Below are 25,079 nucleotides of genomic sequence, written 5' to 3' on the forward strand. Positions count from 1 at the left end.
ATGACTCAGGGCTAGCTGTCTGTCCAGTGGTCTAGAACACAGAGACCAGAACTGTGTTTACATTGACCTCTGTGTAGAGTAACGTTCAGACCGTGGCTTGAATTAGCTAGGGCACCCCGGCATTTTGTTACCCGCTTTGCAGTTGACACTGCACTATTTGGAGTGGATTCCTTTCGATTTGCTCTCATGGTTACCCATGATGGGAAACTGAGGCTTTAAGAGATTTACTAACTTGTTCAGTGTCTGATAATAAGGGGTCAGCTGTGCTTCAGACAATGACTCTTGAAATTTGGGTGTGTGAATGAACAGATGATATGTGGCTATATAGTAAGGTGGGCAAATGGGTGGATGGACAGATGATTGACAATGGTAAGGTAGATGGATGGACAATGGACGGTGGATAGACATGTTGGTAAGTGGATGGATGGATTGATGGATGAATGACATGGATGGTTCAATGGATGGATGGATTGATGGATATGTGGGAAGGTAGATAGATGGATGGATGGATCCATGGAGCCCTAAGATGTGGCTGGCAAGACAAGGAAAGGCTTTATATAAGGAGATGAGGCTGAGGCCATGCCCTGTCCTCTATCTCCATCTTACAGTTGGCATCCTGGTGGTCACATGGCTCGTTAGGCACCTGTGCCTCCAGAATTCTGTAATGACTGTATCCATGGTTATGACTGAGAAAACCCTGTGTGTATGGAGTGCAATGAGCATCGCTAGGAAGTACCCAGCTACATGCAGCCTTCCATCTCCCTCGATGTCCTCAGAGCCCAGGTATGTCTCCAGGTCCTGCACCCATGCTAGAAGAAGTCAGGAGGCCTGGCCTTTGTTCCCTTTGCTTTACGTGATGAAGGGCAGATCCAGGCATTGGGGCCAGGCAGACCCTGTGTATTCAGTACTCACCCATCCTCATCCAGATTATAAATGAGGGCTTGAATTTAGCTTGCCACAGCCCCAATTTCATATCTATAGATTGTGCTCCTCAGAGACATCAACCAGGGTCCAGTGGCTGGATCTCCCAGTCAAGCCAGTTGGGAAAGAAAGAACTCACGGGCCGATGACATAATGGATAACACATCTCACTATTGAGCAGATAAAGTAAGCATATATAACTACAAGCATATATAACAGAGCCAATCTTTGCAGTTCTGTAAGAGCACCCCAAGCCATAGGGCTTTATACACATGGGCAACACAGAACAAAAGGCACCTGGGAAGCCAAGGTTGGTCTGGGTAGGCATACCTGGGGAAAATTTCTTCTATCTGCCTTAACTGATGTGGGAAGATATGGTGGCACTATTCCCTAGGCTTGGGGTCCTGGGCTGAATAAGAGAGAAGGAAGCTAGCTGTGTTTATTTCCCTGAGAGCTTGACTAGATGGGATGTGACCAGCTGTTTGAAGTTCCTGTCTTGACTTCCCCGCGGTAATAGACCTCGACCTAGAATTGTGAGCCAAATAAACCCTTCTCCCCCCACCCCCCATACTGCTTTCTTGTCAGAGCATTTTATCACAGCAACAGAAATGAAACTAGGACAGAGATTCACCTTTAACTAATCAAAGAGCATCTTCTCAGCTTTCAGAAATTCCCCTGCAAGCCAGCTTCCTATTGGTCCTGGTGCTAAGAGGCTCCTTCCTTTCCTTGCAGGAAGCTTGAGGCCACTTGGCCATTTCTGTGGGCCTAGAGACCACAGCATCTTTAGGATCAGAGACCAGAGCTGGGGGTTCAGGATCCCATTCTAGGTTCAGATGTGATTTTCATTCTGGAGCCCTCTTTTATCCTCAAAGTGGCCACTCTTCCCCCTTGGCTAGTACCCCCTTGGAAGTTCCCAGCATAGTGAAGGTGCTACCTCCCTAGCCAGGAAGCTCTAGGGTGTTGTTCTGTCATCCTGGCATACTTCTTTCTGTGGTCATGCTTGTTTCTGAAGCCTCCATTTCTGGAAAGAGAAGTAACAGGAGGTCAACTTGAGGTTGTCCCTGCTTAGGACATGGGTGATCATTTGTCCCCATCATGCGACAGTCAATCCATCAGCCATTGGAATTCCAGTATGCCTCATGGTGGGGACTCCACAGATTGACCTTCATCCTATGTGTCCCATTACTGGCCTCAATTAAGGCTTCTTACTGTTGGGGGGAATGGGCCTGGGAAACAAATTCAGTGCAAAATTGATGATATAAAGAAAAGTCCTCTTGGGAGTGGCTGGCAGGATGCCCATGATCATGAGTGCTTTTGTGGAAGATTCCACATGTATCCTTATGTGACCAGTGTTCACAGTGAATTGGAAAAACATGACAAGGTCTTTCCTGGTGGCGATGCCTCCACTTTTTATTATTGTAGTAAGACCTGAGATTTCCTATCTTCACCACTGCGAGTGCCCAGCTCAGTAGTCACAGTGCCCTAAAACTGACGGCAGCTGTATGCAGCGTGTGCCTCCAGAACATTCCATCTTCCCAACTGAAACTCTGCCCCTGTGAACCACTGACACACTATCTTACTTTCTGTCTCTGGATCTCACAGTAGGGACCACATAGAGATGGAGTCTTGCAGCTTATGGCCTTGTATGACTGCTTTCCTCAAACATACCGTCTCCAGGATTCACCCCTGTTGTGACACACGTTCGAACACCCTCTCTCTGACTGAACGTTTTGTTGCATGGCTGGTCATGTGCTGTTTATCCAGCATCCATATGTGGACACCTGCTTTTACTTCCTTGGGGATGTGCCCAGCAGTGCAGCGACTGGACCCTCTTCAGCCTTTTCAGCACAGACACTGCCCTTGGACCACCCGTGCCACTGCTGTCTGGCTGCATACGTACCAGTAGGGTCAGTCTCTGCCCAGTGTTTGTAGACCATATTGGCAAAGTGTGACTTTTTTCTCTCTTATCCCCCTGTTGCCTGATACAGGTCACCTTTCACTCCTGGTGCCAACAAGGACTCCCTCTCGACCTTTGAGTACCCAGGGCCCAGGAGAAAGCTGTACAGCGCAGTGCCTGGGAGACTCTTCGTCGCCATCAAGCCATACCAACCCCAAGTCGACGGCGAGATCCCCCTTCACCGAGGTGACAGGGTCAAAGGTCAGTCTTTGTTTTCTGCTTCTGGAGAAGGCAGAGCTTCCCTGTCTCCATGAAACACCTTGGTGAGACTTCTGGAGTCAGGGGCAGAATCCAAGGCATCAGTTCAGCAGAAATGGAGACTCTTAAGAAGGCACAGTTCCCCTCACCAGTCCCTTTCATTCAGTGTCCACAGTGCTAAGCCATTAGGGATGGAAGATGCCCACACACTCCTGGGTCTATTGTGGGAAGAACAGGAAAGAGCCAAACTGGGGCTCAGTGAGTCGAGACGTTTTCCAGCCAGAAAACCTCATGAGAAAGTGGGCAGCCTGTGGCGTAGGTGTGGGTTTGATGAGCAGAAGAAATTAGCCAGGTAAAAGAAATCCTCCAGGCAGAATTCTAAGGGCTTTTGTGAACAAGCTGAGAAGTCCAGCTTTGTCCCAGGGGTCCGAGGGAGCCAGAAATTGCTCCTGTACGGGTGAGAGGAGTCCGTGAGGCAATGTTGGGATAGCACTGTTAGTGTGGAGAGAGGAGGTGGACAGTGATTTCAAAGCCTGGGGTGGAAGGCCACGGGGGAACCAGAGAAGAGGCAGGTGGGGACTGCAGGGGTCACATAGCAGAAGAGAGAGCTCACAGGTGGAACAAGTGCTCAGCAGCCCACACCCCACCACTGGAGGCTCCTAAAGGTGGCAGGTGGTCTGACCCTGCCCTCCCCACCTGGCCATTTTTCAGCCCATAGCATTTGATACACTACTTGTTCCCTTATTTGTGTGTGTGCGCGTGCACACACACACACACACAGCATTATGGTGGGGTTCTGGAGAGTGTGCACCCCACTCTTTCCTAGCCCGGGCATTCAGCCTCTGCGCCTCTGCCCTAACAAGTCCCCAGTGCCCTATTCGCTTCTCTTTCAAGTTCACTTACTCTTTCCTCCGCAAACCCCTTTCCCCACATCTTGTTCCTCCTGTGAGGTTCATAATTCCAGAAATTATGTTTTCTGCACTTTCTGAGCGTGTGCTTTAAATTGCTTCCTTCTCATTGCGGCGCCTTCTTAGGATTCTGCTGGGGTTTCTGTTCATTGGAAACGTGCTGTTTTACAACACCAACACCATGGCTCGGTGTACACACCGCATTAAAAATCCCCAACTGATCATTCCATCAGCGAGCACGTACGGGAGGTTTATACTCCTTCCGCCCGCCTTTGTCTTCTCTCTCAAGGGCATGCTTTGTTCTTCTCATTCATGCCCTCAGTGACTTTTGCTTGTGCTCTGGACAGCAGCCCTTTCCCTGGCATGGACCATCCCGCTCTCTTCAAGGTCTGTCTGTGGTTCCAGTTTCAACTTTCTGGTACTTCTAGCTTCTCACTATGAGGGCTTCTCTCTACGTTCTCCTCAACCGCAGGCTTTGCTGTGGGACTGTGTAGACCAGGATAGGGGATAGGAATGCTTGTAAATCTCTCTTCCTGCTCCTCAAGTGAGGGAGCACTCCCCCTAGAGCCTGGCTGCCCTGCACAACCTCTAGCCCCTCCCGATGGCAGCTGTATGCAGCAGGCTTTGGAACTGTTCTCCACACTGGGGTCTAGCAGAATCCTTCTCCACATGCCCGTATGGTTCCCGGACTGTGCAAGTATAGTTTAATGCAGGAGTTTAAAACTTCACCTGAGATACGGTTCTGGTTTCAGCAATACAACCCCACCATGGGTCAGGCCCTTTCCTGTACAAATGGGTGATATGTGTTGATCTTATGACAGGTGCATGATGTGTCAGATCACCGGTGACACCAGAGATGCAGACTTCACAGGTGTCTCCTTGACAGCTTCATCTACAATGCTCACTCAGGCACAACCTAAATGGTGCTTGTAACCTTCTTGATAGGGCTGAAGCTTGAGGTATGAAGTGTTTACTGAGCAAGCATGAAGACTTGACCTAGTCCCCATGTAAAAAGCCATGCATCTGAAATCTCAGATCTTGAAGAATAGAGACAACTAGATCCTGGAGCCCCCTGGATAGCCAGTCTAGTAGACTGGGTTAGCCCCGGGTTGCATGAGAAAAAACAATGCAGGAGATGAAGAAGACACCAAATACACATGTGCACATCTACATGATCACATAACACACACACACACACACACACACACACACACACACACACACACACTTACAGTGTGATCCTCTCTGGGCCAGAGTCCATTTCTAATTCTGTCAACACAGCAGACACATAGAAAGCCATAGTTGCTGCCCACATCAGGACTGTGACCCCTCAAGGTACATCCCACCTCTCTTGACTTTGCAGATTGCAGAAGGGCATTGTAAGGATACAGTGTGGAGGCCTCCATCTGTCTGACCTGGTAATGTCACTGACTTCATGGCATGTGTGTCTCAGACCACATGTGGAACTGGCAGTCAGGCCAGAGATACAAGAGCCCACGAAGCCCAGGTTTTGAAGAGCTCCCAGGACCCTCTGTCCAGCAAGCTTGTCCTCCCCAGACTGTGCCATTCTCTAAAGCACAAAGCAGCCGGAGCCGTTGCCAGGCCTGGGCAGTGTTTGGAGAAAGCTTGGAGTAAGCAGGTCCCTGGCACTTTCCCAGCTTGTTCATTATTGCCCGAGTAGCACTGGAAGCCAGCTGGACACAGCCACTGCTGATCCTAGGCAGCTGCCTCAGAGCAGCGGCGCTGGTTGTCCAGGGGGTCAGGGTGGCCGAACCCCCAGGCTAATTCCAAGCTGAAGGTGGCATGTGTATGGGATAGCCCAGGACATGTCCCAAGCAGGAAGACACCTTTCAGGTCCTCACTCCTCCAGACTTCTAGCTGATTTTCACAACCAGGCAAGACCGGGAGGGAAACCCTATCCCTGCACATCTGTAACAGCCCTGCAGCAGCTGTTGCCTGGAATAGTGAGGCCGGACCTGTAGAAAGTGGGCAGGGAGCTCTTTGCTCCCAGCAGTGACTTACAGTACTGTGCTGAGACAGGTTAGGATGGCCTTTTTTCTAGAAAGTTCTGGGTGCTAAGTGCTCCTCCTCGGGGGGTGTGCCAGGAATGCAGTGTCTTTACCCCATTATCCTTTCAGTCATCAGAAGTGCTGGCTCTTCTCGGACTCTTCCATGTCCTCTAGAGCAGCTGTTCCTTGCCTTCCCAGTCTGCTCTTGCCCCCAGGTCTTGCCTGGATGACTGTTCTCTGCCGAAGGTCATTCCTTCTATCCCAATGCAGTTTCTTGTTCTCCCGTGTGGAGGACACTCCCTCTTCTATATACAGTGCCTTAAACCAGAAGAGCAATCTTAGCTATTCTGAATTAAATCATTGATTTACAAGGAAGCTAAGCCTGACTCCCTCTTTACCAGGCAAGGTGTGCCTGCTCCCGCACATGCCCACTTCCATGAGATACCCTCACATGTACACAGCCACTTGCATAAGACACACCCACTTCCACAAGATGCTCCCACGCAGATACACACAGTTTCATAAGACACTCCCACACAGACACATACAGTAACACTCCCATGAACACACTCGATACTCCCACGAAGACACACCTACCTCATAAAACACCTTTACACAGACACACCTACTTTCATAAGACACACCCACTTCTATAAGATAATCCCATGCTGACACACCACTTCCATAAGACACATCCATGCAGACACACCTGTTTCCATAAGACACCCCATCACAGACACACCTACTCTTACACAGACACATCTACTCTCACCCTGGCATTCTGTTGTTTCTTTGTCTCCCATGTCACTAACATGCCCCGGAGAGCAGAGCTAATAAACCCTAAACTACTAGGTGTCACCTCGGTGTGCACCTGCCTGTACTAACAAGCTCCTTCTGTGGGCCTCATCCTGGGGACACACCTAGGCTGATTGCTTGAGGGGAATCAACCGCAGAGCTGCTTGCAGGCACCCCCCCAGAAGGCAGTGTGGCAGGATGCCCACCAACAGAGATGGCATTCTTGTGTCTCTGTTGACTCAGTAGCACTGTAAGCCAAATAGAATTCCCCTCTGACAACTGAGGAAACTGAGGCACAGTGATAAACAAGTGGCCCCACACGTGGCACAGGTAAGATGTGGCATGGCAGATTCCCGGCGGAAGAGGATGCCATCCTGACCTTACCAACTCGCTTCTTGCTGAGCACTTGGAAGCATCAGGGTGGACCCACACTGAAGGCTCTGAGGAATGGCTGTTGGGGTGTCCTCATGGGCCTCACAGTACAACCCAGCCCTTCCACCCAGGGCACACCCCAAGGTGACCTTCTTGGGTCCAGAGCTGGGAAGCTGAGCTGACTGTCCTTCAGCTGAGATCTGTGGAAGGCAGGGGCTGCATCCACGAGTGCACGCTTTGAGGAAATTGTTTCAAAGAGATATGATAGTATCAGTCAGTGGAGAAGTGGCTTGTCCCTTTTATTTGGATCATTTCCTCAGATTATTAGTCAAGCATTTACAAAGCCAGAGTTTGCTGTTCTGCCCTTTTTAAATCTACAGACTGGGCAGATTTCTATCTGCCATTTGAGGTCAGCATAATGGGGAAGAAATACTTGTACCAGGACCTCTTTTTCTCCACCATAGGGCCTCAAGTCTCAAGTAATTTAAGACCGACTGAGATGTGTGGACAGGATAGCAAACTCTTTCTTGTAGCCATGTTCAGACAATACACATCCCATTTTGAACAGGTCATCCCAGCTTTGCCCTCGTAACTGAAATCTTTATTCTAATGGGGCTGGAGGGTACTGTGGGGTCCTCGGGACCCTGCCCTCACCCCTGGTGTCGCTGGGCTTATGTTCTGAGCTCATGCCCAGTAGCAGAATTTAAAAACAAATACCCAGGGCTGGAGAGATGGCTCAGTGGTTAAGGGAACTGGCTGCTCGGGTTCAAGGGTCAGCACCCACATGGTGACTTAAAACCACCTGTAACTCCAGTTCCAGGGTATCTGATGCCATATTCTGGCCTCTGTGGGCACCAGGAATGCGTGAGTTGCACAGACATACATATTTTAGGTGAAATACACATAAAATAAAAATAAGTAAACCTTTAAAGAATAATAAGGTAGATAGCGTCACTGAGGACGAGACCCAAAATTATCTTCTGGAACATGCACACACCTGTGTACACACACACACACACACACACACACACATACACACAGAGAGAAGAAAATAAAAAGGGAAAGAAGGCTCTCTATCCACTCTCCTCCATCACCCACCAGGTAAAAGAGGCCTGTGGGCTGGGGCTGCCTTGCCCCTTGATACTGTTCTCTGAAGGTCACTCTGACTCATCTGCCAGGCTGCTGGCAGTGCAGAGCTCGACTTCTCTACCTGTTGTCTGCTTTCCAGTTGCTGGGTATCCCTTTGCTTGGTCCCATCTGTTCCCCTTACTAATAATGCCTTTCTCCTTTCTGTCACCTCTAGTTCTGAGCATCGGCGAGGGTGGCTTCTGGGAAGGCAGCGCCCGTGGCCACATCGGGTGGTTCCCAGCTGAGTGTGTGGAAGAGGTGCAGTGCAAACCCCGGGACAGCCAGGCAGGTAAGGTGGCCTCCTGGGACCGGGTCGCATCACAGCCGCTGCTTGGCTGGAATGCGTGGCGAGTGCCGTGGTGGCTGAGGCCACACTGTGGAAGGAGGCCAGGTTACACTCCCAGCGCTGCTCTATATCCTTGCAAATGGTTTGGCTGGTTCTGTTCCGGTGGGCAACATCTAAACCAGAACTACCTGGCGAGCTGGTGTGCTGGTCCTGTTCAAGAGCAGCTCATTGCGGGTCTGGTGCAGTCCTGGAGCATGAATTTGGGGTGTGTGTCCTTGCCACTCAGGAGACTCTGGAGCTGAGTGAATGTCTTTTTTCTGCCTCCAGATTGGGTGTTAGAATACAGATGGCTTTCCACTGAAGGGTGGGGCTCTCCAGACCCTCCCCAGGGGGTACCACACCGTGACCACAGCCAAAACTGTTCTGGTACCATGCATTAGAACAGTTCCCCAAACCTGCCCTGCCTGAAAAGCCTTCTGGTTGAAAACAATTGATCTGATTATGATGCCAATGGCCACTTATATGAAATGGTCTGGGTAAAAAGCAGAGTCACCTGAGACAGAAGGGACTCCTGGTGACGTGTGGCCACCTATAAGGTCTGTTTTCTTTTGTGTGAACTCCAGGTTTGACAGTGCACCCCTAAAAGCAATCACGTTCCCTCTGTAGATAATTGGCTGTGCTGTCTGTGTGGACCGTGTGGTCACTGAACTTGGCTCTCGTGTGCCCTTCATGATGTATTCTGAGGTTCCCTGTCCAGTGCTCCTCAGGGAGTCCCCAGGTTCTGGTCAGTTCACCTGGGCCAAGGAGGATCTAAGAGCACATTTTGTGTGAAACATCCCCTGGCTCTGGGCTCAGTTCAGCCTGCCTGGTTTTTTCAGTCTGTTGGGTACTCAGAAAGCTTCCTCTCTTGAGAACTTAGCCTTGAGACAGTATGGTCTGTGTATCCTAAGCCTCCCACTGTGGTGCTTCTCAGGGACAACTGATAGTTTATATTATGGATTATCTACTACCTGACCCATGCCAGGCCCTTGTGTTTGCTTGTTTGCTCTTGTAGCCCAGGCTGGCATCTAATTCCCCATATAGGCAAGGATGACCTTGAACCTCTGATCTTCCCATCTTTCCACCCAAGCGCTAGGATTATAGGCGTACACCACCTGTTCATATGGTGCTAGGGATGGAGGGATGGAACTCAGGGCTTTGTGCACACTAAGCAAGCTCTCTATTCACTGAGCCCAGCCAGCCAGACCTTGAACAACAAGACTGGTAGAGGGTGGCAGATGGGCAGTGGGTCAGTGCCCATCCAGCCCTGGTCTGTTTCCAGCTTCCCCCAGCAAAGCAGGCTGCCCACCCCCATCTATGGCCTTGTCCTTACCACCTGTCTGCTCAAGACCTGCTGTTTGGAGTGGGGACATCACTTCTTATCCTCCCATACTTATCCTCAGAGCCACTGGGGTGCCCCAACCTGTGCTTTTCATTGGAAACACTCTGTGAGCCACAGCTCAACAGGGAAGTCCTGGGAGCTACAGGGGTCATTAGGTCACTCTGCTTTTTCCATCTTGTAGAATAGTGACTTAGGCTGGAAGATGAAGAACAGTTTGCTCCACTTGTCTGCCCCCTCCCCACTGGAAGTGTCCCCACAGAAAGACAAGCCTGCTACAGTGACACTTGACCTATGGCAGGTGCTTCCAGGGTATCGATGAGATTTCTTGTGGGACTCCATGCTCCCAGTCAGATCCAGGGTTAGTGCTGGCCCCAGAGAGCCATCCTTACATTCTGGGCAGCCTGGAAGCACAGGATGGATCTTGGCACTCTGCCCCAGCTATGTCACAGAGGAGAGATGTCATGTGAGTCTGTGTTACCTGTTCCTGAGCACCTCCAGCTCTCACTGAGCACAAGAGGAAGAGTTAAATTGCACAGCTCCGGGCCTCTTAAGATCCTAAAAACCGCACAAGTTAGGGTCATCATCAGCACAGTTGCATCACCTTGCTGTGTGGAAGTCAGAAGATGCAGGGGTCTCCCCTGGCTTCAATCAAGACATCAGTGGAACTGGTTCCTTCAGGAGTCTCTGCGGAGGGAGAGTCTGTTTTCCCCTTTCCTGGCTTACAGAGGTTGCATCGTTGACTGAGGCCTTTTCTCACGTCTGAGGCAGCAGCTATGGGTGGGGTCACTCTCTGGCTGTATCTTTCAGACCCTCTCACTCCCTGTCACCACTTTTAGGACCCATCCTGGTGAGGTCCAAGCTGCCTAATAAGCAGCTCCAACTTCATCTGCAATCTCACTTGCCTTTTAAGTCTCCGTGTGTTGATAGGGTGAGATCTCAGGTCCTGGGAGTTAGGATGTGGACATCCTTTGGGTGGGGGACCTTTTCTCCAAGGCCATTGACAAATGTGACCAAAATCAACTTTTTGTAACATAATTGTCTGTAAGTCCTGCCACCATCCGCAGAGAGTGGAAGATGGGAACAGCAGTTGGTGGGAGTGGAACCAGGCTGGGCTTCCAGGGTGGACAAACATGGTGTTTGACTAGCTCAAGAATGTTCTTACAGTGATGGAAAGGTCCCCCTGACTTTTGTCCAGCCGTCCCTTCCATCCCACCAGAGGCAAGCAGCTTTCTGAATTCTGTCCCCACAGAGGAATGGTGTCTGTTGTTTATTCCAGGCCTGGTCTTGACTTTTCCATTCAGCCAGTGTCTATGATGTTGCACTGTGATAGCTTGTATGTTGCTGCGAAGCATGCCCTTATTTATTATTTTATGTCGGCAGTGTTCTCCATTTTCCTGAAGATGGCTGATTGGCTCCTCTGTGTGAGCTGCTGAGCTCGTTTCCATTTCAAGTCTGTCTGGCTTCACTTTTCCTCACTTCCCTGGGTGAAAACCTGTTAGGTCACATGATAGGAACATGTTTAGTTTCATAAAAAATTGTTACAGGAGCCTAGGGAGATGACTCAGTCAGTGGAGTGTGTCCTGTGTAGACCTGAGTTCCATCCCTAGAACCCACAAAATGAAGCCAGCTGTGGTGGTTCATGCCTGTAATCCCAGCACCAAGGGAGCAGAGACAGAATCATTGGCCAGAGGGTGGGTCCCAGGTTAGTGACAGACCCTGCCTCAAAAGCAAGGCAGATGGCATTGCTGAGGGTAACACTAGAGGTTATCTTCTGGCCTCTACATGCATCTGAGCACATGTGTGCCCCTGTGTAGATGCACATATGCACACACAAATACATGTAAAATTAATGGAAGGGGAGAAAGAAAGGAAGGGAGGGAGGGAGGAAGAAAGAAAAGAAGGAAGAAAAAAATTGTAATAGAATCATCTGACTTTCCAGGCTGACGCACACCCACACCAGCAGAGCTGGAGCGGTCCAGGTGCTCTGCCTCAACACCAGCATTGGGCCGTGTCAGCCTCAGACAGCATCACTCTCCCACGGCAGCCTGGTGGGTGGGATGTCGCTCCTTATTGTGACAGTTGCCTGTACTTCCCTGATGGCTTTTGTGGTTAGGCCCCTTCTGCCTAGTATAGCTTCTTTTGAGAGGTCTTTGTCTGTTTGGGGGAGGGGGACTGCCGCTTTTCACTGGAGTTCTTACCTCTTGTGCTGGGCATGTTGTGATTTTCTTGTACGGACCCTGCTTGTCACTGCTTTGTCACGGCTGCTGTAAATGTGTCTCCCAAGTCTGTGAGTTGCCTTTTTGTGTTCTTATCGTGTTGTTTTTTTTTAAATGAGTAGATCTTTAAATTTTAAATGAAGTCCAACTTATCCCTCCCCGCTTGCATAGTTAGTACTTTCTGTAGCTTTTGTGGGGAGTAGGGGAGACACGGGAAATTTGAAGACCTTGACTATGCATAGAATCCAAAAGATGGTTCAAATGTTTCAGTATTTCCAGCCAGTCAGCTCTTTCCACACAAGGTCGGCTCTGTGAGAGCTGTGGGGTCCCTTTGTCTCTGTACATGGCAAAGACGAAGTGCCCTTGAACATTCCACAGAAGAGGCAGATAGTTCAAGGGCTAAACCCCACAAGAAGGGGCATATGCAGGGCGCTTTCTGCCTGTAGGTGGGACAGTGAATTCCTGTCACCCAAGGAAGGTTGTCAGAGGTTGAGGACCAATGGCAAAGTGAAATGGTGACCTTTGAGTATTTTTAAATTTTTATTATAATTTTACATGTGTGAGTGTTTTGCCTGCATCCATGTTTGTTTGGCTTCCACTTCCACATCACTGTTCATCATTAATGAAGTCAAGACAAACTCAAACAGGGAAGTAACTTGGGGGCAGGAGCTGATGCAGAAGCTGTGGAGGCACGCTGCTTACTGGCTTATTCTCCAGGCCTTGCTCAGCCTGCCTTCTTATAGAACCCAGGACCACCAACCCAGGGATGGCCCTCACCCACAATGGGCCATCAATCATTAATTAAGAAAATGCTCTACAGCTTTGCCTACAGCCAGATCTAATGGAGGCACTTTCCCAGCTGGGGCTCGCTCTTCTCAGGTGACTTCGTCTTTCATCAACTTGACTTGAAATTAGCCAGCACGCTTCCCTAACAGAGGTTACTTAATGGGTAGTTCTTTCATGTAGCTTGTGAAGGCTTATGATGATGAAGGGTCTGTAGAGATTATGACCATAATATTCACATTTTTTTCCTCTGTGTGAGAGGGAACAGCATCGCCCAATTTACAAACTCTCACTTACTCTCACACATCAGCCCATGGAGTTGGCAACATAGAGTAGCCGGTGACAACAGTGCTATGTGTGTGGCGGGCAGCACTCTAGAACTTTCCAGTAAACATAGGCATGTCCCTCTCCCATCTTCCCGATGTGCAGGCTCCTTAGGTCGGGATAGCATCTTATTCTTCTTTTCCCTACATGGTACATGCCAAGGATAAAGTGATGGCCATTGGCTCCTTATATCTGTGGAAATATAGTGTTGCAATAGACCAGAAAACAGGCCAGCTGTTGTCTAGATTTTCAAGTCTCATACCTGTATCAGGCAGCATCATGTCAGCTGCTGTAACAAATAGGCCTCATGTATGAGGCAGCACCCTGACTCCTCAGGCTACTGAGATGTCAGTTTCCTTGCTTGTTGACTAGAACTTATGGAATGGGTATCAGCTGGATCCTTGTCTTGTCCTTCCTGTGTGTGACTTTAATAACAAAGGCAATTCCTCGGCCGTGGAAAGCCTGGGCCAGGGGCCTGCCCACAGGTGACTGTGCCTCGCTGTCAGTCTCCAGGGTTGATCTCTTGATGACTGTATTCCACTGCCCACAATAGCCACTAAGTATTTTGTGGGGCCTTTACAGAACACACGGCTAAAAGTCTTTGTGTTACAACAGCAGCCCTTCAGCCATTGGTTTAGATTTTCAGGTGGCTCTTGTGATCTTCAAACTAAACTTGGGGTTGGGGATGAATGAGGTGATGGTCCCATTTTACAGATGAGGGTGAGAGAAGTATGTGTCTAGTAAGTACTGAGCCAGCACCTGAATATAGATGGGCCTGAGTCAGGGGTCTGTCCTTTCACCAAGAAGGCTGAGTATCTACAGAACATCAGCCACCCTAGGGGATGGCAAGATTCAGTAGCTGTGGAGTTGGGCAGTCCTGAGGTCATGGCAGCATCAGTAATGGCCATGGTGGTGCTACTCATGGTGGGAAGGGTATGGTTGACAGCTGTTGGTGTTCCAGCTCATTCTGTAATGATGTTGGTGGTGGTGATGGTCATGGAGATGGTGACAACGACGATCACGGTGGCGATGATGGTCATGGTGAAGACCATGATGGTCATGGTGATAATGGGCATGGTGGCAGTGATACTGATAATGGTCATGGTGATGGCGGTAGTGATGATGGTGGTGGTGATGGTTCTGCAAATGATAGTGATGATGGTGGTGGTCATGGCAGTGCCAATGGTAAAAATCAGTGATGGCTGTGGTGAGGTCAGTGATCATATGGTGGCTAGAGTGTTAAAGCAATGACAAAGGGATAATACTAACAAAGTCTGGCACACCAGCTCGGGGAGCCTTGCTGTTATGAGCACAGACAGAGTGTTCTACTCTTTCCCTGCCACTGCCTAGGGCTCCCTCCTTTCCCAGGAGGCCCCTAGACTGCTCTGTGCACCCCAGAATTTAACATTTGGTTCTCTAATTCTTCTCTTGGTGTAGCAGGCTCCCTTGAGAAAGTCACTTTGCCTTTGTGTATATTAACTTTCTCCTCTGCGATGCAAGCATTTCCTGAATACATCCTTTAGTGGATATAGAGACACCTGAGATGGCTGCATGGGCAGAAACTCCATCGATATCCTCCATCCTTTCCTCCCATTAAAATTTGGGGGCAGGGGTCAAAGGTGGGCTCCACCATGCCCAGAAGCTGCTATGCTCTCAGCTGCTGTGTGCCTTACATCATTGCACCTTTGATACGTCCATTCTTCTGCCCAGAATTAGTTTGGGGCTTTGGCCCATTTATCTTTTAGGTCGTCTGTCTATTTCTTGCTGATTCAAGGGTCCCTCTTCACACCCTCCAGAAGCAGGTCTTGGGCTGGTGATGTTTGCTGGAGCATGGGGTACTCTACTGTGATGGCTGTTGATCCTCTGTGACTCAGAGGAGGCAGGAGTAGGCCTCGTGACTCCTGTGGGCAGTGGGGCCAGCTCCTCTGTAATCCCATTTCCTACTTTCTGCTCAAATGCACACGGAGACTCCCTCCTGTCTGTGCAAGGGATGCCAGCTTCCTGTTTTAAGCACACTAAAGTGCTCCCTTCAGAAACACAAAAAGTGGGTTGGCTATGGCTGGAAGCCCAGCAGGGGAATGAGGCTGACTGCACCACACCCCTCATTTGGAGAAGCCCCTTCCCTGGACTGAGTATCCCTGAGGATGTCAGGGCTACTTGGCTGTGGGGAATTTTGGATATGGGCAGGGTCTGAACAGTGAGGCCCTTAGAGAACCCTCCCCTTGTGAAAACTCTTCTCTGTCTGTGACAAAGATCCTGACCCAAATAAGAGCACCCAGGCTCCCCTAAACCAGCCTTGATAGGATGGAAACCTGACCCAGATGTCTTTCATAGCTTTCCTCTGATCCCTAAAGCAACTTTATCACCCCATTGTGTACCCCAAGAAGGAGGTCAAGAGAACCTGAACTGCACATTTAGGCTCCCAGAGTCCATCGTTGTAGACCAAAGGAAGCTCTCTCATTCCTTACTTCCACTCAACAAGACCCAGCACAGACCACAGTGAAGACAAGAGCCCAAAGGCATGGACACCCCAGAGCTCTGACTGCCCCTGTACTCACACACAGATCTCTGTTTAAAAGGTAAAAGCAGTTATGTCTTTAAAAGTCAGCATTGGGCTGGAATGATGGCTCGGGGGTAAGGAGCACTTGCTGCTCCTGCAGATGACCTGGGTTCTGTCCCCATGGCCCACACCAGGCAGGACATGCCTGCCTGTAACTCCAGCTCCAGGGGAATCTAATATCCTCATCTGACTTCTGTGGGCACCTGCATTCATGTTATGCATACACACACATACTCAGGCACACACACACACACACACACACACACACACATTAAACAAACAAGCTTGTGGGGGTGAAGGCATAGCAGGCCAGATGGGCATGGTGGTGCACACCTTTGACCCCAGTGCTCCAGAGGCAGAGGCGGGTGCATCTCTAAGTTTGACGATAGCCCAGCTTCTCTTAGAGAGTTCCATGTAAGCCAGGACTATATAGTGAAACCCCGTCCCCCTCCAAAAATAAATCAACATTGGACCCCAAGGTCTTCATGGGTTTGGAGATACTGGGACTCCTGGATCCTCTGTGCTCAACACTGTGCTGTGAGCTTAAGCCTGGTGCTCCAAGGAGGTTAGCTGAATTTCTGGAGCTCTGGCTCCTTTTTGCTCATGGCTCCATCCAAACCTAGGGACTGCTCAAGTCACCGTCCTTTATTCTTTCAAACAGAGGCACAAGCTGAGGAGAGTTCTCAGCCTCAGTAGTTGAAAAGCCTTGCATGGATCACCTTCAGGCACAGCTGGATCGAGGTGCTCACATAATATACCCAGGGAGGACTCTCTAACTCTGGATGCTTTTCTCTCCACGAAGAACTCGTCTTCTGTTCCGTTTGGCTTTCACGTGTTCCCTGGCAACCACAAGCCTGATGTCCTTGTAGATTCCAAGTCCAGGACAAAGACATTCGCTAAGCTTAGCCCTGGCCCCGTGACGGCCTCAGTGGGGCTGGTTTGAGTCACAAGGCTGGTCTGGGGGAAGGGCTGGAGGGAGGGGAGCTGTGGTATCAGGAAAGGTGGCTGGGGAAGAAGAACGCAGGGAGGATGGCACAAGTAAGGACAGACAGTGGGGCTTCCGTGGCTGGAGGGCAGTGCCCCTGTGGCAGAAGTCTGATGATTAGAGAGGGCATTGCCCTGCCTTGTAGCCACAGGAGATCCTTACCAAGGACGTAAAGATGTGGCGTGTGGTCTTCACTTCTCTGGGAGCGGGGTTGATGGTGTCCCTTGATCACATACTTTCTGTTAGTCACCGCGTGTGTAAGCCCTCCACAATCTCGCAGTGGCTGGGTGGCCTCTTCCAAAATAGAACATGTCTGTTATCTTTAGAGCCGTTAAAAATACAGGCAAATGACTCCATTAGCACAATTGCAATCTAAAATATTAATAAGCAACCCCAGCCAGCTTCCAAAGGAGCAACTAACTGCTCCCTAATGGGACATAAAATAAATATGAAGACTTGCAGTTCTGCCTGCTAACGACTGTGTGTTTGTTAAACAACCCGGCACATGCACACACCCACACACGCACACACATGCATACACATAAAACCCCACCCTATCTTTTACGACATTTTATTAAAATATACTCAGCGCTGCTTTGGGGAAGGGGGTTGGGGATGCTGTTTCTTAGCAGCTGCTCGGGTTTTAAATACCAGTTTCCATGCCAGAGTTTGCCCCCAAAATAGAGTTGCACCATTTCTGTGTGATGTTTTGGGTCATGTTGGGAGGATTTGGTCTTTGGCTTTCCTGTGGGACCCAGGCCTTTCTCGCCTCCTCCCAGGAGCAGTAGTGGACTGTTCTGGGTTACCATGGCAACCTGGAGATACTGGGTAGCAGCCCTGCCCTTCTTCCCTGTAGCCCTTCCTGCCTGCCACTCTGCTGGAAAGTCACCTTGAGCCCAGTCACCTTGCACAGGCTTCTGAGGGAGAAAAGCCCAGATGCTCATAGGCAGGGAACATCCTCAGTGTTTCAATGGACCACAGTGGGAAGGAGAGTAGGCTAGGGATATGGTTGTACTACTTCACTTGTCTATCCCGTAGCCTGGGTGTCTAATTCCTTACAGCCCCAGAGGTAAGAGTCAGGGATCTGGGGCTGCGGATGGGGTGGGGGGGAGGTCTAGGTTAAGGGCTTCCCCCAACTGGTGGAACTTGCATCCTGGTATCCTCACCTGCCCTCTCCTCCCTGTGTACCAGCCCCACTCTCACAGGCATCTCTGACCCTCCCTAAGCACTCAGTCTTTAAGCATGGCCACACCAGGTTTGAGGCCTTGAGTGGGAGCACTGTTAGTCAGGCACAAGGAGAAGGGGGTAAACACTGAGACCGGCTTTTTCCCTGTGGACAGTAATGTCCCCGACTCAGCCTTTCCCACGTATGAGGTAAAGATAGTGGCTGTCCCCTGTCTTGTGATTGGTATTGGCCAGGCTGCACACCTGCCTCCTGTCAGATTTGGAATCCCCCTTTGGAGCTGCCTCAGCTCCATTCTTGGGTCAGTGGATACAATTTGGGTTCCCAAGCCCATTGAAAAAGCAAAGGCATGTTTCCAGCCTTTGATTTAAGGCCATAGGCTCAGTCACCAGAGCCTGTAACAGTGCTGTCTAGCTGTGTGCAAGCTGCTTAGCCTCTCTGAACCTGTACTGAGTGGTACTGAATGCACTGTGTTGACAAAGAGCTGCTGTGGGGGAAGATGGATCTCTAAGGAAGTCACTAGGTGTGGTATAGCCCTCCTGTCCCTACTATTCCTTGTGCCACATCTCAGGTATGATGGGTATGATATGTGCAGAGCCTGTCCAGTGTTAGGACCCATTGTAAAACAGCACTGTTGTTAAAGTACCTTCACTACTTTGGGGTGGAGTCTTGAGTCTACACTGGTCAGCTTTGGTGATGTGCATGCTGAGTTGGGCTTTTATTCAATCAAATGCCTCAAGAAGTCAGTGGTGAATGCCTGGGTGGTGGGTCATAAGCACCTGCAGGCAAAGTGAATTGGTAGGGCTATGACAGAAAGGACAAGGAAGGTGCATCTGGCTTATGGCACAGCTTCCCACACGCTACATGGCCACACAGAGAGGTACCAAGGAGTGGCAGAGAACTGATGGGTGGATGGATGACAGAATGGAAGAGTAAATCGGGGATGAATGGGTTTGTAAATAGATATGATAGATGGATAGTGGATGAATAGCTGGATTTAAAGTGGGTGAGTGGATGGATGGATGGGTAGATGGATGATGAGTGGATGGGTGGATGGCTGAGAAAATGGATGTTTGGAAGGTAGATGAGTTGATGGATGGGTGAATGGGTGAGTAGGTGGATGGATGAATGGAGGGGTAAGTAGGTAGGTGGGTGGATGGATTCATGAATGGATGAGTGCTGTGTGAGTGGCTAGGTAGGTAGATGGATGAGTGGATTTGCAGGTAGCTGAGTGGATGAGTAAACGGGTTGACATCAATGACTGCCTACCCTGCAATGCCCTGCTAGACCTGAGAGTCTTCAGCCTGCAGGCCTCACCAATTCTTCTCACTACCCGATGAGTGTCTGGTTTCTGTAGTGTTTTGGAAGGCAGGCAAGGTCGTGCACCCACAAGGGGGACGGTAGGTGGATAGATAGGTATTTGGGTGGCTGACTGTACACCACTCTCTTGTCTTATTTACATCCATTTCAGTTTCGTTGCCACTCCCATTTTGCACCCTTCCAGTGGACCCCATGAGATGTTTCAGAAGTCCTAGGGTCTGTGGAACCAAGGCCAGCAGAGGTGTATAGGAGACTCCGGTCAATGCCATTAACATCATTGTCCTTCCACTTAGGGTAGTTTTGGTTCTGTACCTGGGGCTTGTTTAGGTACCACTTCCCATCAGCTAATTCAGGGCCTCAGTGACTACCTACCCTGCAATGCCCTGCTAGACCAAGAGAGTCTTCAGCCTGCAGGCCTCACCGATTCTTCTTACTACCCGATGAGTGTCTGGGTTCTGTAGTGTTTCGGAAGGCAGGCAAGGTCGTGCACCCACAAGGGGGAATGGGCATTCCACGTGTACTGGTGGTCCTACTGCCATGCCATTTGTCAGTGGGAGTGGGGAGAGGCCCGAGGGCTCACTTTGGCACCAGTGCACCCAGTTCTGGGACAGGGAGACAGACTGGGAGTCCCCTGGAGCTGGAGCAGAAATGGATGCCTCATGCCACCCCCAGAGCCGCATATCTTTCTGGGAAATGAAGGCTGTCATATGGCGCTCCGCTAGTGAATGGAGATGTTGTTTTTGGCTTCTCTGAAATAGACGATGGGAAACAGACCCAGAGATTATGAATAAACATTGGCTTATGGGGGCTGCGCACTGCTAATGGCAAAACCTCCACACTTAGAGATTAAATTTAAGACGTGCATATGGAAAGAGGCTATGGGAGGCCAGATTCCTGCTTGAGCAAGTCTTACAGCCACTGTGGTAGGGTGCACTGCGTGGCCCCTGTCTCTACCCAGGGTTGTGAGCTCAGAAGTACCAGGGACCAGGAGCCCGTGTTCTCTAAGGGAGCCAGGGAGATGTTGCAGGGAGCAGGGGCTAGCTGGGAACTACCCACTGGCATGGACTAGAGTCAGTGTGTGACTTCAGCCAAAGCGCCTTCTGAAATCTTCAGGGTGGTTAATAAACCACATTGCAGAATTAACTTCTGATGGTTAACTGTGGCCTGTCAGATGAGCCCTGAAGAGCTCTGAGGGGCATCTGGGTGTGGCCACCTGTGTTTTGTTGAATTGTACTATAATTGTCATGCCAAAGTTTATCCCTTTAAAGTAGATTTTTGAATATATTTGCATAGTTCTGAAAACCTCAGTGTATCAAATTCCAAAATGCTGTAGCGCCTTAAGTATAAAGCTGACATCCAAACACCCTCTTGCATCAGCCTTTGGCAGCCATCAACCCTCCTGCTGGCTCCGGGCAGTTCATGTCATGGAATTTATCAGAAGATAGTCTCTCACAAGTTACTGTTTTAATTTAGCAAAAGGCTCATCATTCCTTTTTGTGGCTAATTCCTCCTCATCTGCATGCACATGCCACATCTTATCAATCAAGAGTTGATGAACATTTAAGTTGTTTCCATCCTTCGGCTGTTGTGAAATCGTTTATAGCTGTGAATGTTTAGGTACAGGTTTTGGTTAGAGTCTATTCAGTTCTCTGGGGTTTATATCTAAGGGTAGAAATGTTGGGTTGTCTAATTGCTATGTTTAGGGGGAGAGGGAGAGGGAGAATTGTGTATGCATGTGTGTGTTGGTGCACACGCACACGAGGAAACCAGAAGAGGACATATGGCGTACTGCTCTGTCACTGTCTACTGTCTTCCTTGGAGCTTGGCAGGTGACCTGCAAGCCCCAGTGAGGCTCCTGTCCCTGCCCCACACAGTGCTGGGCTTACAGGTGTGCATGCAACCACCACCAGTTTGGTTTTGTTGTTGTTGTTGCTGTTGTTTTGTGTGTGTGTGTGTGTGTTTTGTGGCTCTGGGGTTTTGAACTTGGGTCCTTATGCTTTGGGGGCAAGCACCCTTACCTCCTGAGCCATCTCATCAGTCCTGTTTAACATCTGAGAGCCCTCCAGGCTGTGGTTGGCTGTGACTGGCACCGGTGAGTGGCTTTGCTCTGTGAAAGCCTTCACAGTGTCACTCCTTCCCCCAGGACACAGCTCTTTGAACTGAAGGTACAATGCTTCCTCAATTCTGTTAGTAAGAGATTGTGTGGACAGGCACCTGGGGTGGGGTGGCTATCTCTCCTTAGCAATTAGGGAGCTCAGGAGGTCAAGGGGAGTATGGTTTCATTCCTTACAGCCTTGTAAAGGAGGGACCCGTCCATGGTGCTGAAGCACAAACGTGGGAGACAGAATACACCTGCTCTCGGGCCAGCAAAGCTTGGCTTCCCAGACAGCCCACATACCACCTGCCTCATGCTTATTTGATGCTGTTGAAATTCCTACTGTTTTGGATGAAGGGTCCTGTTGTCACCCTGCACCAAGCCTTATAAACTTGTCATCAGGCTTTGCTGGCCCCAAGCTCCCTCCATGGGTCCCCTAGAGATCCTTATCAATAGACCTCTGGGGAGGGCCACACAGATTAAAGGTCACCTGTTCTAAGTGCTCCTGGAGCTGGCCACAAATGCTGGTAGTATAGGCAGGCATGGACTGAGGAGTTGGGTGCCGGCTGCTGAGGTGTGAATCCAGCTCCTGGACTTACTGAGCTGCTAAATCTAAGGTGCCACGTGCTGTGGGTGAGGGCAGCTCTGTCCATTCTGTCCTCTCTTGGCCAGAGATGAGGGCATGCACCAGGGCCCCACACACCAGGGCACTCGCTCACAGCCCCTTCAGGTTCTTGGGCTTTGATTAGAGCACTCGTCTTAAGCTATAGCTGCACAAGGCTGCTGGCTCCCCTGCAAATGTCACCCACCCCAGCACAGCTGCTCCGCACACGCTCTTGACTTACACAGCCGTGCCCCTTGTCACCCCCACATAATGGGCCAAGACGTAAATGTGCCCTTCATTTGAATCCAGAAGGTTCTGACACTCCGACTTACCAAAGGACCCCAAGGCAAAGGAAGAAGAGATGTCTGAGCAGCAGAGACTAGAACACCCTCCCTGAGGGCCACACCAGCAGACACTCAGCTGCAGGGCCTTCCCCGGGGCCCAGATCATCTGTCCAGCTGCAAGGAACCATCCAGAAGCCACATTGGCACACATGCTCTTCTGAAGCTGGGTGCAGGTGGGCAGTGAGGGAGCGAGCCCACCCATCCAGCTTTGTACCCTGTGTGAGCCAGCTGGCATCTCCCATGAAGCGCAGAACTGTGGTCCTCACAGAACACTAGAAGAGAGACACCCATGCACACATTCATGGCAGGGTGCAGAGACATGCCACAGTGTGTATGTGCATGTGAACACACGTGCCTGGTGACACACATGTTCATGAGGGTTACATGTATAGACATGTATCTATACATGCGTGTGCACATGACATCACTTATATAAACGCTTATGTGTGTCCAGCTGTCCTCATTGCATTGAGACCTACAATGAGTGTGTGCATGATATCACTTGCACCTGCATGTGTGTACATGCATGGTGCTTAAACGAACATGTATTTGTGTGCACACACACAGTGCAGCTACACATATGTTCACATGTTTGGTGCCTGCACCTGCTCATGTGTGCACACGATTTACTCCTTCACATGCGTGTGCATGTCCTTCATACCTGCACGCATGTGCGTGTGTTTGCATTGTTTCCTGCCCCATTTCTGAAGCCTAAGGCACACCCCACTCAGGCTCACCGTGTCCGCCCTGCAATCCGGTAGATGCATGGCTCCGTACTATTTGGGGCTGAGCTGTCCTTGAGTTCTGGCACAGACACAAAGCCCTGGTGCCGACCTGACCCAGTTCCCGTTCCTGAAGCTCTGGCTTCCCTCGTGGACAGTCCTAGAAGGAGTCTGATTGCCAGGGTGACTGCCTCATTTGTCATCCAAACGGGGCCGCTTCCAAGAGCAAAGGAGAGCAGCAGAGCTGTGCCCGCTGAGGGAATCGGCTGACCCACTTTCAGCAGGAGCTGAGGTTTCCTGGCCTGATGCAGGCAGCACTCCCCCTCCAGGCACAGAAGGCAACTACTCACGTACTCTCCTACCCCCTACTGTCCAACAGAGGCTGCTCTAGGCGCGGAGCTGGATTCCAGGCAGGAAGTCTGTCGCTGAGTGACATTTGGGGAAGGGCTACGTTTCCCTGTAAACTGGGCCTGCTGAGGAGGCTGGTGCAGGCTGCTGATGAGTGGCCATCGCCTAGCAAGGCCACGTGAAGGATATGTAGAGATATGGGGGCCTCCTTCTACCTTTGAGAGATCATGCCAGCAGGATACTCAGCTCATCCTAGAGGGTACCATGACACTGAGGGTGGGGAAGGAAGGGAGACAGGGGCTCAAGCAGACATGAACACCCAGGGCTTCCTTCCACCCTTCTGGCCGGCCAGGTCAGCCCAAAGATGTCATGCAGGTCCCTGCCAGAATGGTGACAACCCTGCCTCTGTGCCTGTGACATGTCCCACCCACAGCCACCTATGGAAAGGGCTCTTCTAAAGGTGTGCTTGTAAAACTAATCAAGGTCAGAGCCTGGGCCCTGGCAGCTCTAAAAGGCCAGGGTTGGCCACCCATCTTCAGTGAGCCAGTTAGAAGATCTAAATTAATAGTGAGAAGCAAGAAAGGGCGATGTATTCAATGTGGCCACACTGGACACAGGAACAGAGATGCAGGGAACACCCTAGCCCATCTCCAGGGTCCTGCTGGAAATTTCAATTTATTGGGGGTCCATTGTCTCAACAGTCTGGTAGCCAAAGGAGTGCAAAAGTCTCCTTAGAATATCTTCATTCCTGCCCAGGCAGGCCAGGGTTGCAAGCTGAGCAACCTGGATGGCTTGCCTTCTCTGAACGTCCCCTCCTGTCTGAAAGCCCCAGGCAGACATTGACCCCTCCTCAGGCTCTAGTGAAAGTGTAGATGGTCCCCGTGAAGCACCAAACAGCTCCTCATGAAAGAGGACACTTGAATAACCCTTAGTGTTCGCTTGGGGGCACCTATAGTTACCTCACAGTGAAGCCATGCTATATAGGTAGGAGTGCTTGAAGCTCTGGACAGACAGATACCGGGTGTGGTCACCCCAAGCCACCCAGGAGCAGGCCATACTACCCAGCTCAAGCCATGCCAGCGATGGCGTGGAGGCTGCCTACTCACCCCTCAGGCCTGCTCTTCCTGATAGAGAGCCCGATTCTCCCTCCCCCAGGTTAGTTGGTGTTGCTCTCCTGGCATCACCTCAACCCACCAGTGGTGGAGCAGCCCCCCTTGGAGCCCATCACCATCCACCCTCACACCCTGCAAGGTGCATCTGCAGAGCCTGGTTCTGTACTTACAACCCATGACAGGTGAGTCCAGGGAGGTCAAGAGGCAAGCAGGAAAGGAGCACCAGTGGCTGATGTCCATCAGCTGCCAGCAGCCCTGAAAAAGAAGAGAAGGGGTAGCAGACAGGCAGCGTACAGAAGCACACTGAGGCCATCTGTCAGCCCCTCAAACTCTAGAAACCCAGAGGGGGATCCTGATTTTGCCCCTGCAGCCCACTGCCACTGCCTCTTCACCGCCCTGCCCTCTCTCCTTTTCTGAACACCTCACTGCCCCATGTTTTTCCCACAGCTTTTTGTTTTTCTTCTGCAAGCAAAGCCTGCAGGGAAACCAGCTCATAAATGGTCATGGTCTCTTACCGCTATATGGGCC

The 25,079-nt window shown here is 50.5% G+C and overlaps 1 protein-coding gene across 10 annotated transcripts in view; it reads left to right on the forward strand.

Moving 5' to 3' along the window:
* The window catches only part of Shank2 (SH3 and multiple ankyrin repeat domains 2), a 435,523-nt gene that overhangs the window by 194,077 nt on the left and 216,367 nt on the right, over nt 1-25,079 (forward strand). For all 10 annotated transcript variants that reach the window (XM_060383254.1, XM_060383259.1, XM_060383260.1 and 7 more), the window contains 2 exons: nt 2,910-3,079; nt 8,464-8,577. In XM_060383254.1, coding sequence (XP_060239237.1) covers nt 2,910-3,079; nt 8,464-8,577 — 284 coding nt within the window. The remainder of the gene's footprint in view (nt 1-2,909; nt 3,080-8,463; nt 8,578-25,079) is intronic.

This window comes from Meriones unguiculatus, chromosome 1 (genome assembly GCF_030254825.1).
Source record: "Meriones unguiculatus strain TT.TT164.6M chromosome 1, Bangor_MerUng_6.1, whole genome shotgun sequence".
In the NCBI taxonomy this organism is placed as follows: Eukaryota; Metazoa; Chordata; class Mammalia; order Rodentia; family Muridae; genus Meriones; species Meriones unguiculatus.